General features: G+C 38.7%; 3 protein-coding genes across 16 annotated transcripts; 1 reads left to right on the plus strand and 2 right to left on the minus strand.

Moving 5' to 3' along the window:
* Window positions 1-6: 6 nt before the first annotated feature.
* LOC142549853 (zinc finger CCCH domain-containing protein 41-like) lies at window positions 7-5,472 on the minus strand. 5 transcript variants are annotated; one of them, XM_075659050.1, is made up of 5 exons: window positions 5,329-5,472; window positions 3,279-4,118; window positions 1,932-3,137; window positions 1,084-1,395; window positions 7-791 (listed from the first exon to the last, which is right to left on the minus strand). In XM_075659050.1, exons 2-5 carry the CDS (start codon window positions 4,053-4,055, stop codon window positions 336-338), a joined length of 2,751 nt encoding a protein of 916 aa, XP_075515165.1. In that variant the 5' UTR covers window positions 4,056-4,118; window positions 5,329-5,472; the 3' UTR covers window positions 7-335. The 5 variants fall into 5 exon arrangements, with proteins under 5 accessions (XP_075515165.1, XP_075515164.1, XP_075515163.1 ...); XM_075659049.1 differs by having other exon boundaries at window positions 3,279-4,096; window positions 5,229-5,471; XM_075659048.1 differs by having other exon boundaries at window positions 5,229-5,471.
* A 765-nt stretch (window positions 5,473-6,237) lies between these two features.
* Window positions 6,238-10,150, minus strand: LOC142549856 (uncharacterized). Of its 8 annotated transcripts, none has more exons than XR_012821270.1 (5): window positions 9,994-10,150; window positions 9,454-9,881; window positions 9,213-9,318; window positions 8,113-8,265; window positions 6,238-7,583 (listed from the first exon to the last, which is right to left on the minus strand). XR_012821270.1 is itself a non-coding variant. In XM_075659056.1 (4 exons), the coding sequence occupies exons 3-4, from the start codon at window positions 8,194-8,196 to the stop codon at window positions 7,326-7,328; spliced, it is 342 nt and encodes a 113-aa protein (XP_075515171.1). In that variant the 5' UTR covers window positions 8,197-8,265; window positions 9,213-9,881; window positions 9,994-10,148; the 3' UTR covers window positions 6,238-7,325. The 8 variants fall into 8 exon arrangements, 1 of the variants encoding a protein (XP_075515171.1); XR_012821269.1 differs by having other exon boundaries at window positions 9,404-9,881; XR_012821267.1 differs by having other exon boundaries at window positions 8,113-9,637; window positions 9,712-9,881.
* A 45-nt stretch (window positions 10,151-10,195) lies between these two features.
* LOC142549855 (uncharacterized) lies at window positions 10,196-12,136 on the plus strand. 3 transcript variants are annotated; one of them, XM_075659053.1, is made up of 6 exons: window positions 10,196-10,364; window positions 10,459-10,602; window positions 10,794-10,880; window positions 10,990-11,222; window positions 11,454-11,495; window positions 11,663-12,136. In XM_075659053.1, the coding sequence occupies exons 1-6, from the start codon at window positions 10,283-10,285 to the stop codon at window positions 11,882-11,884; spliced, it is 810 nt and encodes a 269-aa protein (XP_075515168.1). In that variant the 5' UTR covers window positions 10,196-10,282; the 3' UTR covers window positions 11,885-12,136. The 3 variants fall into 3 exon arrangements, with proteins under 3 accessions (XP_075515168.1, XP_075515167.1, XP_075515169.1); XM_075659052.1 differs by having other exon boundaries at window positions 10,197-10,364; window positions 11,448-11,495; XM_075659054.1 differs by having other exon boundaries at window positions 10,198-10,364; window positions 11,460-11,495.
* Window positions 12,137-12,412: the final 276 nt, after the last annotated feature.

Below are 12,412 nucleotides of genomic sequence, written 5' to 3' on the forward strand. Positions count from 1 at the left end.
TTGATATAAGATGAGGAAATTAGACTTTGAATAGCATATACAGCGTATCCTATCAGATTACAAGAGAAGTAACAAAACCATACACCTATCATAGAGAAGTTTATAATTATGATCCACGCCGCCAAAAAAATTAATGGAAATAGCACATCGAATACAAGTTACCAAGAGTTGCTGATGGCTAGCAGTTTTGTCATCAGAGATTTCTCTTAAATTTTCCAAAAATGAAAGAAAACTTAAGACAGTCCAGCAGCAACTAAATCTTGAGGATTACATATTCATCTGATACGAAATTTAACTTGCTGTACAAACTTGAACCAGCTTCCAAGGCATAAACTTCATGATGCATTGTTTTCGCTCGAAACCAAGGTTGCAACAGGCTGAAAATCTTCTCCCTTTTCCACACAGTCTGCATCACTTTCTTTTGTCTGGTTCTCCGGTTCACTACATCCCGAGGCATCACTTTTCTGAGAATGAATCGAGGTAGCATCTCTGTCAGGCTGGATATGAGCATTAGCATCTGAAGGCATGCTAGAAGAAGCTGAAGTATTACAAGCATCGCCTCCCTCTCTTCCAGAATTAGTAGACGCAAGCCACATAAACTGCAAATTGTGATCCTGCCAGCATTTACCATTCAAGAATGCCCTCTCAGCAGTACGCCTTGTTGTAAAAGAAATAAGAGCTGAAACATCAGATAGTACTGAATTATCATTGATCTTTTGAAGCTTCGACTCCTCCAGTTCCACTGAAGAAAGATCACCGTAAGTAGAGAAGTGTTCTTTCAATGTAGCAACCTAACAAAAAGAAGCTCAATGTCAACAACGCTATGGAAGTGGACAAGGCAAAAGGCAAAAGGCAAAAGGCAAAAGGCAAAAGGCAAAAATAATCTCTATAATCCTCTCCTTGGCCTCCAAATCCAACAGAAAGTAACAACAACAATCGTGGTCGAATAAATTTGGCTAGAATTACCATGTACAGTCCTCAAGATGAAGTGTATGTTTGTGGCCATTTGTTCAGCCAGCTCGATTGAACAAAGGCAAAACAATGGAAAATTTCAATTAATATGATAAGAGTTCTGGAAATTACATTTGCAAGTCCAGCTGGTAATGGCGCAATAATTCTGAATGCTGTTGGGCGATTGTCCAACTTATATCTGTTTCCTACAAATGGTGTCCCTAGCAGAGCAGGTTGACGAATTTGTCTCAAGCTTGATGGCTGCAGAATAGTAGGCTTTGAAGTGGTAGTATGTTGTACCGCATGTTCAGCAGATCTAGTGTTTTCAGCAATTACGTGGGTACCAGGTGCCTTGGTAGTTTCAGTTTTTGCATCATCAGGTAGTGACTCACCTTCAAGACTTTTAAACGCCTCTGATACTGTCAAATCTTTGACACCTACAGACTGCAAAAGAATGAAAAATTGAGAGTGGCAAGATAGTTGCGACCGATATTAGAAATTGAATAATATTTTAGATGTGGAATTCAATCACTTATCCAGAAGGAAAATAGTAATTCAAATGAATGCAGAAAACACGATAAAGGACACAATGTCTGAGATATATAATTTCTTTTCTAAAAAAATTCTCCATTATCCCACAGTTTTTATACTAAATTTTGCAACTGGCGGAGGGCACCTGCCAATCAAATTCACAGCCAATCCCCTAGGAATACACGGCTCCCCAACTACTCTCATACACTCATAACCCCCATATTCACCCATACCTCTACTCATTTACAAGCTCTAAAACTAGAGACTCGGCCTAGCAAACGCTCTAAATATAAGACATCTGTCAGCTTCAGAAGTAAAGATGTCAGCTTCAGAAGTAAAGAACATTAGAAACTTAATATGCAAGGAGAAGAAATTCTACAAATGTAGCACTGCCGGTCCAAAATGAATATTTATTTCCTCTAGATTAATCTAAAATAAATCCGGCTTACTTGTTTCGCAAGTTTGTCTAACTGAAGCCGAAATTCATTTCTTTTTTGATCAAGCATCTCTTGCTTCTTACGAAGTTCTTTCAAAAGCTCTAAATTCTCTAATTTCTTTTGCTGCGGAGGGGTTTTGGAAACTTTAGCAACCATGGGTTTGAGATGATCATAGATTGGCAATTGGGCAACAGAAGGATATGCATTATTGTCCTTGCCACCTGCAGCATGAAGATTTTCTTTTCTCCCATTGGGAGCAGGATCGTCTATCTTTCTTCGAGACATTATAGGCAAACCACCCATGCCACTTAATCCATGATCAACAGTATTATCTCGATTTGCCCACCAAAGCTTGATAAACCTATTGCTCATAATCGCATCAGGTGCCATCAACGCAGCTTCTGCTTCTTCCCTTTTCGAGAATTGAACAAAAGCCCGCTCACTGTTCATTGGAATATAAATATCAATGACTTCCCCAAATTTCTGAAAATGTGAAAGAAGAGCTTCCTTCCTGTTATCTTTTAGAGGAATGCCATTAACAAATAGAGTCCGAATCGCTTTCTGAGATGGTTTCCGAACATTAGATATTGAATCTCTCCATGGCTTCAGAGACAATTCCTTAACTTGTGGAGAATTGTCATCTGCATTCATTCCTTTTCCTTGGGAAACAGCTTGAAGACCAACAATGGCTGCCTCCTCGCTTCTGATATCCCGATCAATAGAACTGGAGGATGTCCCTGTAGAATCAATTATATTTTTGTTTCCGAATCTTTTTTTTGAACTAGCTTGTATTCCCAAACCAGACAAACTTTGAGATACAGAAGTGCAAGCACTTCTAATCGGTTTCTCATCATAGCCTTCATATGATTCAATTTGTTTCTGACCAGACGTATCTGTATCCAAAGAGGACTCTTTAACACCAGCATTTGATCCATTAACTGCTAGTAGTGATGCTGATGCTTCAGTATTATTATTTGCCCACAAAGGTTGATCTGGATCATAAACATCAGATCCCACTGCCACAGAGCCACCCACAAAACCACCATTCAGCCCCAAACCATCTTCAGTAATTCCAGGCCTGCCACTTGTCACATGAAAATCCTTGTTTTTTGCTAATGAGCTGGAGGAAGTGCTAATTACAGGTAAAGCTCCATTCCCAGAAGTTCCCAGAAGCTGTGAACCAGGAAGTGAAACAGGGAGGTTGAATTGTGAAAGGCCCTGCAGTTTCAAGGATAGAATTTAATCAAGCAGTTCTAACATTTGTAATCAAGTAAAGGTCTGAATGAAAAAACACAAACAACTTATATCGAATGACAAAGTATTTAAAACTCCAAAGTAGTACAAATATTTAGACAATACCTGAACATCTTCAACAACAATACGATTAACACCATGTTCCATCGGGCACATATCACCTCTTAAGCAAAAACCACGCTCCTCGAAGTCTCTACAACGTTGCCGAGGAAGGCCAATATTTAGTGCTGGATTAATAGATTGTCTCAATGCCCCCTGTAAACCTAAGTGGCGAAGTCCATCAAGCCCACCATTTGGTACTCCTGGAACCATTCCAAATGCATTCCATGATGCACTGTGTGCACTAGAAATGTTTGCCAGTCCCCTTCCTGCAAGCAGGCCAGAAGGAACAGGTCCAGATTGGACCATCGGAGTTGTGACATCAACCATGCCAAGCCTGGAATTGTGCAAACCCCAGGAGAGAGGGTCCATTCCCCTACCCAGTACAGGGCCAGCTTCAGCTAAAAGTGATTGGTTTGCCCTAATTCTTTGGTTCAAATCCATGGGAACTCTAGAAAATGGGGTCCTGTTTGTAAGTCTCTTTTCAGATCTCGTAAAGAAGTTTCTTTCTGAGGCCCCTTTATGATTTTTCGAGGTTTCACCAGATTGTGGATCTCCTTCTCTGTAAGGAAATCCATTATCAAAAGGCTTCCTTTTCCTATATGGTCTTGTTGAAACTTGATTTAGAAAATCACCATCCAGTGGTTGAGAGCCTGTCTCTCGCTTGCGATGCTTATGGTTACGATCATCGTCTTCATCTTCGCCTTCACTGATTTCTTTCTCCTCGGAATCACTGGCGCAATCTGAGGGTGAAAGGTCTTGAGAAGAAGCCTTTAGATCCATGGAATACTAGTAATGGGAAAAAAGAAATCTGAATTGTCACTCTGCTTCAAAAGTTCAATATCCCTAGGAGATAGGAAAACGGAGAAAAAATTAGTGAATCGATTATAGCTCCACCACCACCTAGAGATGGAAAGATGACAAAAAGGTTCAAGCCAAACAATTTACTGACTTCCCTTTCCCATTCTCTGAAATATCAAACAAGATATAGACATTTCTTTACTAAAATGTTTCCACATTACAAATTAAATCAAAAAGTCACTCTTCAACCCCACAGAACTCCAGCCAAAGCTGATATTTCAAATCCCAGACTCAACATGATAAAAAGCTTATATTTACTAAATTCTAATATTTCCGAGTTCCAACTAATTACCAGCAAAGGCAAGCACAACTCTTCCAATTTTACGAAAGATAAGGAAATAAAAAACTCATTAGCATCCCTAAAGTACTATCATTAAAGACTCTGGAATTTAAGGAAACATTTCATGGCACTAGATATTAAAAATGACTCCGGCATATCAACTTCCATCTGGAAGCTTTTACGGCGTCAGTTTGTTCACATCTAAAAAAAAGTGTAAGTCAAGATTTTATCAGAAAGTCCTGGAAAATCCAAAAAACAAATAGAATGTAATAAATACACAGCTCTTTGCTGATGAATACCGGGCAGTTAATTATGAAACTTACAGCTCAACCTATCGAAGAAAGGAAAACCGAAGAACATAATTATTTATCACAGAACAAGAGTTGGCTAGATGAGCAGCAATTAACCATAATTGACTATCACAGACATCTTTATGTACTAAATGTCTAGTACCCACACTTAAATCATGCAAACAGTAACCAGAATCAACCATCTCAGGCACAACCACATTTGGGGTCAGTGGGACCTAAGATTCAATCAGAGACGCCACAAGAATTGCCAGTTAACATTCAACATTTTCAACCTTGCTGGCACCAAAACTATAAAAACCAATCCCAGACATAAACAAAAACAAAACAGAAGAAAAAAATGCGCAGCCGTTGCGCAAGGAGCAAAAAGCCTAATGTCAATACAAAAAATCAACCGCGTAATCCCGAAGAAACATAATCAAACATATCACCACGCCGACAAAAGAAAAACCACTCAACAAATCAAAATCAGCTGAAATCGATGACAGAAAGGTGGAGAAATTAAACCTAATAACTGAAATTCGAACTAGTGCTTCGATGACTTGTTTCTTCAACGCAAAAATATGTAGTACGATTACTTATCAATGCAGGGCCCCCAAATTTCTACCTAATTGAAATATATTTTGCCTTCTGTTCTGCAATGGATCGTTGATTATGTGTTCGCAGCTGTATTTCGCGTGTAGATTTTGTCAGTTTTTGCTGAGTGATCTCCGAATGGGGGTTGTACATTAGGAGGAAGATATATCGTAGGACTCCGGACTCCCCGTATATATACTTCTAAGAAACCTGGCAACTACATTGGAAAATACAGGGGGTGTTCCTGCTATTTACAGAGGATGCATGAATTTTGCGTTATTCTAAATTGGCCACAATATTTGGGTTCATGAGGTGAAAGAGTTAATTTACGCTTTTACCCTTGGATTTGTGAAGGCTGGTTCATGAATTTATGCTTTTTTGACATGAAGTTATTGTGACTATGTACGAGTTAGTTCGTTGCGGGTGCGGTGGACCAGTAACTTCCTCGACGACCAATCCTTTTGTTTAGTTGATACAGATTTTAATTGTTTAAATTAGACATAGAATGATAAATTACAAATTTTTTTACCTTTTTCAGTAAATAATGAACATAGTAGTAAAAAAAACATATAAAAAATTATATTATAATTGTCTTTGTATTATAATTTTAATTCAATTACCTGATCGATAAATACTCAATGAGTAGGTCTCTTGTGAGACGATCTCACGAATCTTTTTATCTGTGAGACGGGTGAACCTTACCGATATTCACAATAAAAAATAATAATCTTAGCATAAAAAGTAATACTTTTTCATGGATGACCCAAATAAGAGATACGTCTCACAAAATATGACCCGTCAAACCGTCTCACACAAGTTTTTGTCATACGCAATATACAAATTTTGGGACCAAACATCTAGCAAGCCAAATCTATGACCTTTAGCATAGGGATGAATAAATTTGAGCTATTGAAAGAATAAATTTTGTAATTCTTCATGATGCTCAAATGTAGATAAAGATTGTAAGGAAGTATAATATCATAAATACACTGAAAAATAGCAAATTAAACACAAAAAGAAACGTAGCGAGAGTTTGTCTCTTCAAACAAGTGAATTCAAAACTCTACACCCGCATGAAGCAGCAGAATCTGTTACCGGCCAAACCACCCCCGAGGAGCTTGGCCTTCAGTGTCATTCATCACTTGTCCATTACCACGTTTAAATCTACTGATACTGATTGTCCATACTCTGTCAGTTTCCGGACTGTGGCCCTCATTTGGTCTATTGGAAATCCCATGTGGGTCACTTTCCAACCACATCATCAATAAGAACCTTGTTCCCAGAGCTGCCAGACCCCGACCCACCACCAACATTAAGGCTGTAGGAATTGCTTGAGGTAATATTCGAGCAGTAGGTAGCTGCGGATAACCACTTCCACCACCAAGTCCACCATATATAGTTGGAAGGAAATTGTTGTGGTTTCCTTGGCGAGTAACTACCATGCTGTGATGGTAAGCTGTTGTAAAGATATGTTCGACATGACCTGCTGATTGACCAACCAAATGAATGAGAATATCCTGGAATAGGCCTGCTAGATCGAGGCTCATAAACATTTGGGGTAGGAGTATATAATTGTCGAGGGGGGAGGAACTTCAACAGAGGGATGAGAAAGTGGTGGGCGAATGCCAGATGGATAAGTTTGGGGAGGTCCATACAGCGTTTCTTCGGAGTGATGACTCAATTGTGGCTGGGGTAGGGATGTGTTAATTGCAGAGAATGGGGGATGCAGATGAGGAGGTGAATGTGGCAGAGAGTGAGGTTCAGGAGTGTTGGTGCTGCGGCGGAGGTGGTTGAGAGTAATGTGGTTGAGAAGGTGGTGGCTGATGTTGGTGTTGTGGTGGAGGTGGCTGATGTTGGTGTTGTGGTGGAGGTGGCTGATTTATATGTTGTGGTGGAGGTGAGAGAAGCTGATGCTGGTGCTGCTGGGGAGTTGGAGGTACTTGATACTGCTGTTGGGGAGACTGGTCAGATGGAGGAAAGGAAGATTCTTGCCGAGGAACACAAGTAGTTTGGTTTTGTGAGTACTGGTTAGGAAACTGAACATGAAACTCTTAAGTTTTGTTGTGGTGGTGGTGGTGGAGCATTGGGTGGAGGGAGGCTTGGAGGTGGCAGTGTAAGAAAAACTGTTGAGAACTGCTGGTTAGCAGATGCAACTGACTGGGTCAGTTCAGCATGTGCAAGGTTTTGGCTTTCGACTTTTTCCGAATTTGGAGACTGCAGATTAGCAACTGGTAGTTCACCTACTCTTGCTTGTTCATCACTTATCACCTGTACACCAGTTTGCACCTGCAGACATATTACAATAACCATAAAGAGTTGCATAAAATTAATCAAGAATTTTTTAACATGCAAAAAGGAAAGGGTTAGGCCAAGCTCACCCACAAGACACTTTTCACTTAGATATCATGTAATAAATTGAAATTGTAATGTACCCTTAACGCAAAGGAGAACCAACTCTCCAATTCATTTGATTATTTTTTTAAAAAATTGATTTTCAGAATAAGGCAAGATTGGATGAAAAATATCTTTGATTAATTTCATGTATGTGTAATAGTAAGTAAACGTTCTTTGCATAGTTTGAAATAAGTACACAATCGAGAAAGTGAACAAAAGTATACTCTATATTGCATAAGTTAATGTCATTTATGATTTAACATATCAATTCAGTAAAATTAAGTCCACTAACATGGCCAAATGAATATAAAGCTGAAAAAGAAATGAACATGTTGTCTCCAAGATTAGGTGTCATCGAATAAGTTGATGATAAACCTACCTATTGCCACTTAAAAGTGTACATAAAAAGGAAAAGAAGTACCTCTCTAATAATATTGCCCATTTGTCTCAGTTTCTCATCGATGATCCCAAGGCTGTTCCCAACAGACTCCTTCAAATCATCCATGGAATTTTCAAGCTTACGAGTCCTTGTTCCCAGTTTACCAAGGACAACCAGTGTTGTGTTATATCCAACCTTCTGTTTGGTTAAGGAACTCTTGATAGATTTAAAGATGGCTTGTATTATCTTGTCAATCCTTCATCACTTGCTGCTCCCAAGACTTAATTGAATGATTCATCATGTAATCTAGTTATTCCTTTATCCAAACAATTAACAACTTGTAATGTTTCTTATTATCCCAATAATATATTGATCTTTGGCATAAAAGATTTGACCACATGTCTGTTGCTCGATTACAATGCTTGCCTTTTATTGCACAAAATAGACTCATAACACTGTGTCCAATAGCCAAGCAAACTAGAGCTGTGTTTCCATCTGTCGAGAGACACAATTCCCCACATAGTTTCCATCTTGCCCACATGGACATATAGGTCATTATCGCACTGCCAATAACGAAGGTGCTAAGTATTTTCTTACATTGTTCGATGATTTTTCGAGATGTTCATGGGTGTTCTTGATACAGTTTAAGTCAGACACTCTTGAAAAAATATGTTCTTAATATTCATCCATTAATGGATTCAGATTGCACGATCTGTGTACACATTAACTAGTTCATGCACTGGGGACGATTTATTTTACTTTCAGACTCTGAGGAGGGACTGCCATTTTCAACCTCGTTGGACTCACCTCAGATAAATTGTATCATTGTATCCAAGAATCTGGGAGAGGAAGGACGAGATGAGACAAAATCTTAGGTTTTAGAAAAAAATAATTGCTGCCTGCCCCCTCAAACCTGAGAACCTTTGGGTTTAGAAAAAATTATTCCTAAGAATTTCAAAAAATTTCAGGTTTGCGAGGGCAGGCAGCAGCAACCCCAACCTCGCTCGCTGCTGGATCTGCCTCTGGGGAGATCCTATGAAGAGCCATGATTTCTACAACCAAGTAAGAATGGTCAGCAGAGGCAATTGTAGGGGAATTTGATTCAGACATACAGAAGAATAAAATTGTCTGATCATGGATACTCAATTCTTCCATTATCATCTCCATATTGAACTTTAACACCGTAGTTCCAAAAGTTTCATCCATCACGAACGTGTTACCAGCGTGATGCATCGCATTCTCTGCAGCCTAGAAATTCATATTTCATTTCAATAAATCCACACCAAGCTACAGTTTCGTTCTTGGATTGTCGATAATAAAAGATAAAACCAACCTCAAAATCTTGGTTTCTTTGAAACAAAACATCGTTCAAACGTTACCAACCTATGCCAGCATTTTCGTCCACGAATAGAGCATGATGTTGCAAGGGCCCTCGCCAAACGCTGCCAGAAGCACTCCTATCAACCTCGAATCCCGTTCGACCAACGGATGCATCATAATCTTTCCTTCGTTCATTGCTCGTTAAAATTTTGTAGGCTTTGTTAACTATCAGTGTGTTCTCATGACCCTGAAACTTAATCTTAATTAATTAAACTTCTTACAGTGAAATCAAGATTCAAGAACATGATATGGGATGCACACAAGGCACTTGTTCCCCTGCTATATCCGGATGATATTTCTTTTGCATTCTCCTGTAAGCATCCTTGAGTTCTTGAGCACTCGAGTCAACAGAAACTGCAAGCAATTCATAGTGATTCTAGCTTTCTTCTATCGGGTTCCGACCACATCTATCCACAACTGATCTTTGTCTCCTACCGATATAAAACCATAAAAATAAATCCCAGGTAATATTCACAGCAAAGAACGCAACTTTAGCTATTAATTCACCACGGAAGGAACCGTAGTAATGTTTCAACATATTACCTCCAGATGGGCTTCTTGAAATATGGTCGGTGATCGCTTCACAAAGGATTCGACATAGAGAATTGGAGATGAGATACAAAAGAGGATGCCATTTTTTACTTGCTTGTGGAGGCAGGTGCTGTTTCACTAGATACTTGTGTATACAAGGGGGCCAAGATATTTTGGTCTCTTCAGCGTGTTCCCTCTATCCAATTTCTTAAAACCGTTTCTTATAAAGCGTGTGATAGGAAAAGAGAATACCGATTTTTATGAGAAAAAGCGTGTTTAGAAAGACATGCGTCACTGAAAAATGTTCGCCGTCAGATTTCTCCGGCCGTTTAGGGCCCCGATCGCTGCCGCTGTTTCGTCCTCTTCCGTCGGAACAACTCCTCGTTAGTCCCCTTCCCAATCAACAGGCATATACTCCTCTCTATGCTCACCCCAGTCAAATGAATACACTGATCACTATCTTATTTCTGTTGTCAGGTTTCGGGAAATCGGATTTTTTCAAGGCGTGGATAAAATTGGAAGCTACAAACTCTCCGGAGCTGTGTATCTTGACCAAATCTAGCTTCAAATCGGTTGCGTTGCGGAAATCATTTGAATACGCTCAGAAATTGTGGGACTCAGGTGAATTCAAGTTTTTAGTGGAGCTTCCATTTGTTCTTGATAACTGTGTTAATTTGTTCTATCACCATATTGGACAACCAACGAGATCAATGTACTTCACTATTGAAGGTTTTGCTTTGTGGATAAAAGGGCCATACCATTGTTGAATTAGTCATCTACTGAAATTCTGTGACTGTTGGTTTTGCTCACAGAATGCAGGTTTTCTGTTCGAAATACGGTTGTGTGTGGTGTTCTTGGATCAATTGTCCTTTGGCCAAGGATTTCTTATTGTTTGGAAGGTGAGTAGCAAATTTTCTGGTAAATGTATTGTTTTCATGTACTTTGAAAGTGATTGTCACTTGCTATGTGGTTGGCATGAGCGAGTGAAATTTTGTTTCTCATTTGTAGGTTTCCATCCACTGGCTGATTATCCTCAAACGATTTCAACGGATTCGCCTTATTGCGAAAAAGTTGATGGGATTATTGCTTTGATTCGGAAATTGCTAGTGCCGTTTTTCCTGATTTTAAATTTGTGGCTGAATTGGGGACAGAGTCACCCTGTCTTCCTTGTGGCTAAAGTTACTCTTGTCTTTTTAACCACAAAGCCATACCCTTCCTCGGTTTATTTAGTTGTTGATCGGGTAATTAGCTTTTTCTCCATTGGTTGCCTGTATGGAATTCTGCATGTTTAGGAAATACTCCACCATATTTCTCGTAATCCATCTTTCTGTCATATATAGAATTACTGAAACTCTGTAGTTTACGAAAAGATTGTGAAATGTTATGAGTAGTTTCTCTAAATATTCGGGTTTCATAATTTCATAGCTTCCACCTTGTTTTTCCCTTTTTGATATTAATCTTTTCAGTTGCAGCACCAGATTATTGGCCGACAACCCTTCTTGTACAGATTCAAGGTGATTTTCTTGCTCCATTTATCGAATTTTCTCAATTATTGCTGTGCAATACTCTGTCCTTGTGCATTCTCTTACTGAAGTCGGTGTCAAATTTGGAGTTAAGAAGATACAAAAATCCAAGTTCTTTGTTTGGTTCTTTTTACATCTTCCTCCACTGTATTTTTCAGCCTCCGCAATTAAAGACGGTAGAAGTTGAAGATTACACTTTCTTGTGTCTCGCTAGAGTTGAAATGAAAGACGAAAAACTTGTGCTGATCGGGGTTTTGGGTGGTTGGTGGATCTTGCCTTTGTCAAGGCGCAAGGAAGTTGTTCTCTTCGATAAATCATCATGGAAGGAACTAGTTTCTCTAGCTAAGAGCAGATTTAGATTGGTTGCTGATACATGTTAAATACTGAGATAAGGGTCGGACAGTACTTTTTTCATCTCCATCTCCTAATATATAAAATCCCTGTGTTATTTAAAAGCTTCAATCATGTATAACTCTTTCCAAAATGTGTTGTAGTTAGATAATCTTCGTTTCTACTCCAAGCAAGTAATTTTTTTCTTGGAGCAGAATTTGTAAATGCATGGAAAAAAGTTGTTGAAACAATTACTGTTATGACTTATTTAATACTTTATAACTGAATAGTGCTGTTTTGGACATCTTGTGCTTTTAGATTGTTTTATTCAATATATAACAACAGAGAATAAAGCTGAATGTATGATTTTCATCAGCGGTGTGAAGTGCCGGTTCGGTTCGTTTTTATAAAAGTTCGAACTAAATCAGATTTATCGGTTTTATTAAATAATAAATCATATCAAACTAGGAATTATTAATAACATTAATAAAAATAATCGAATAAGTATGATGATGTGATATCAATTAGCTCAAAACATTTAATTATTGATGGTAGTGTATATATAATATGACATATAT

The sequence above is a fragment of the Primulina tabacum genome, chromosome 6, assembly GCF_025594145.1.
Source record: "Primulina tabacum isolate GXHZ01 chromosome 6, ASM2559414v2, whole genome shotgun sequence".
In the NCBI taxonomy this organism is placed as follows: Eukaryota; Viridiplantae; Streptophyta; class Magnoliopsida; order Lamiales; family Gesneriaceae; genus Primulina; species Primulina tabacum.

What these genes read in the sequence shown, in the direction of transcription:
- LOC142549853 (XM_075659050.1), bottom strand. Translation starts at nt 4,055, where the DNA reads ATGGATCTAAAGGCTTCTTCTCAAGACCTTTCACCCTCAGATTGCGCC. An exon ending in TTGTTGTTGAAGATGTTCAG is followed by an intron (nt 3,138 to 3,278) that starts GTATTGTCTAAA and finishes TTGAAACTGCAG; the next exon opens with GGCCTTTCACAATTCAACCT. An exon ending in TACCAGCTGGACTTGCAAAT is followed by an intron (nt 792 to 1,083) that starts GTAATTTCCAGA and finishes TCTTTTTGTTAG; the next exon opens with GTTGCTACATTGAAAGAACA.
- LOC142549856 (XM_075659056.1), bottom strand. Translation starts at nt 8,196, where the DNA reads ATGGATGATTTGAAGGAGTCTGTTGGGAACAGCCTTGGGATCATCGAT. An exon ending in TGGGCAATATTATTAGAGAG is followed by an intron (nt 7,584 to 8,112) that starts GTACTTCTTTTC and finishes ATATGTCTGCAG; the next exon opens with GTGCAAACTGGTGTACAGGT.
- LOC142549855 (XM_075659052.1), top strand. Translation starts at nt 10,283, where the DNA reads ATGTTCGCCGTCAGATTTCTCCGGCCGTTTAGGGCCCCGATCGCTGCC. An exon ending in TCAGAAATTGTGGGACTCAG is followed by an intron (nt 10,603 to 10,793) that starts GTGAATTCAAGT and finishes TTTTGCTCACAG; the next exon opens with AATGCAGGTTTTCTGTTCGA. An exon ending in TTTATTTAGTTGTTGATCGG is followed by an intron (nt 11,223 to 11,447) that starts GTAATTAGCTTT and finishes TAATCTTTTCAG; the next exon opens with TTGCAGCACCAGATTATTGG.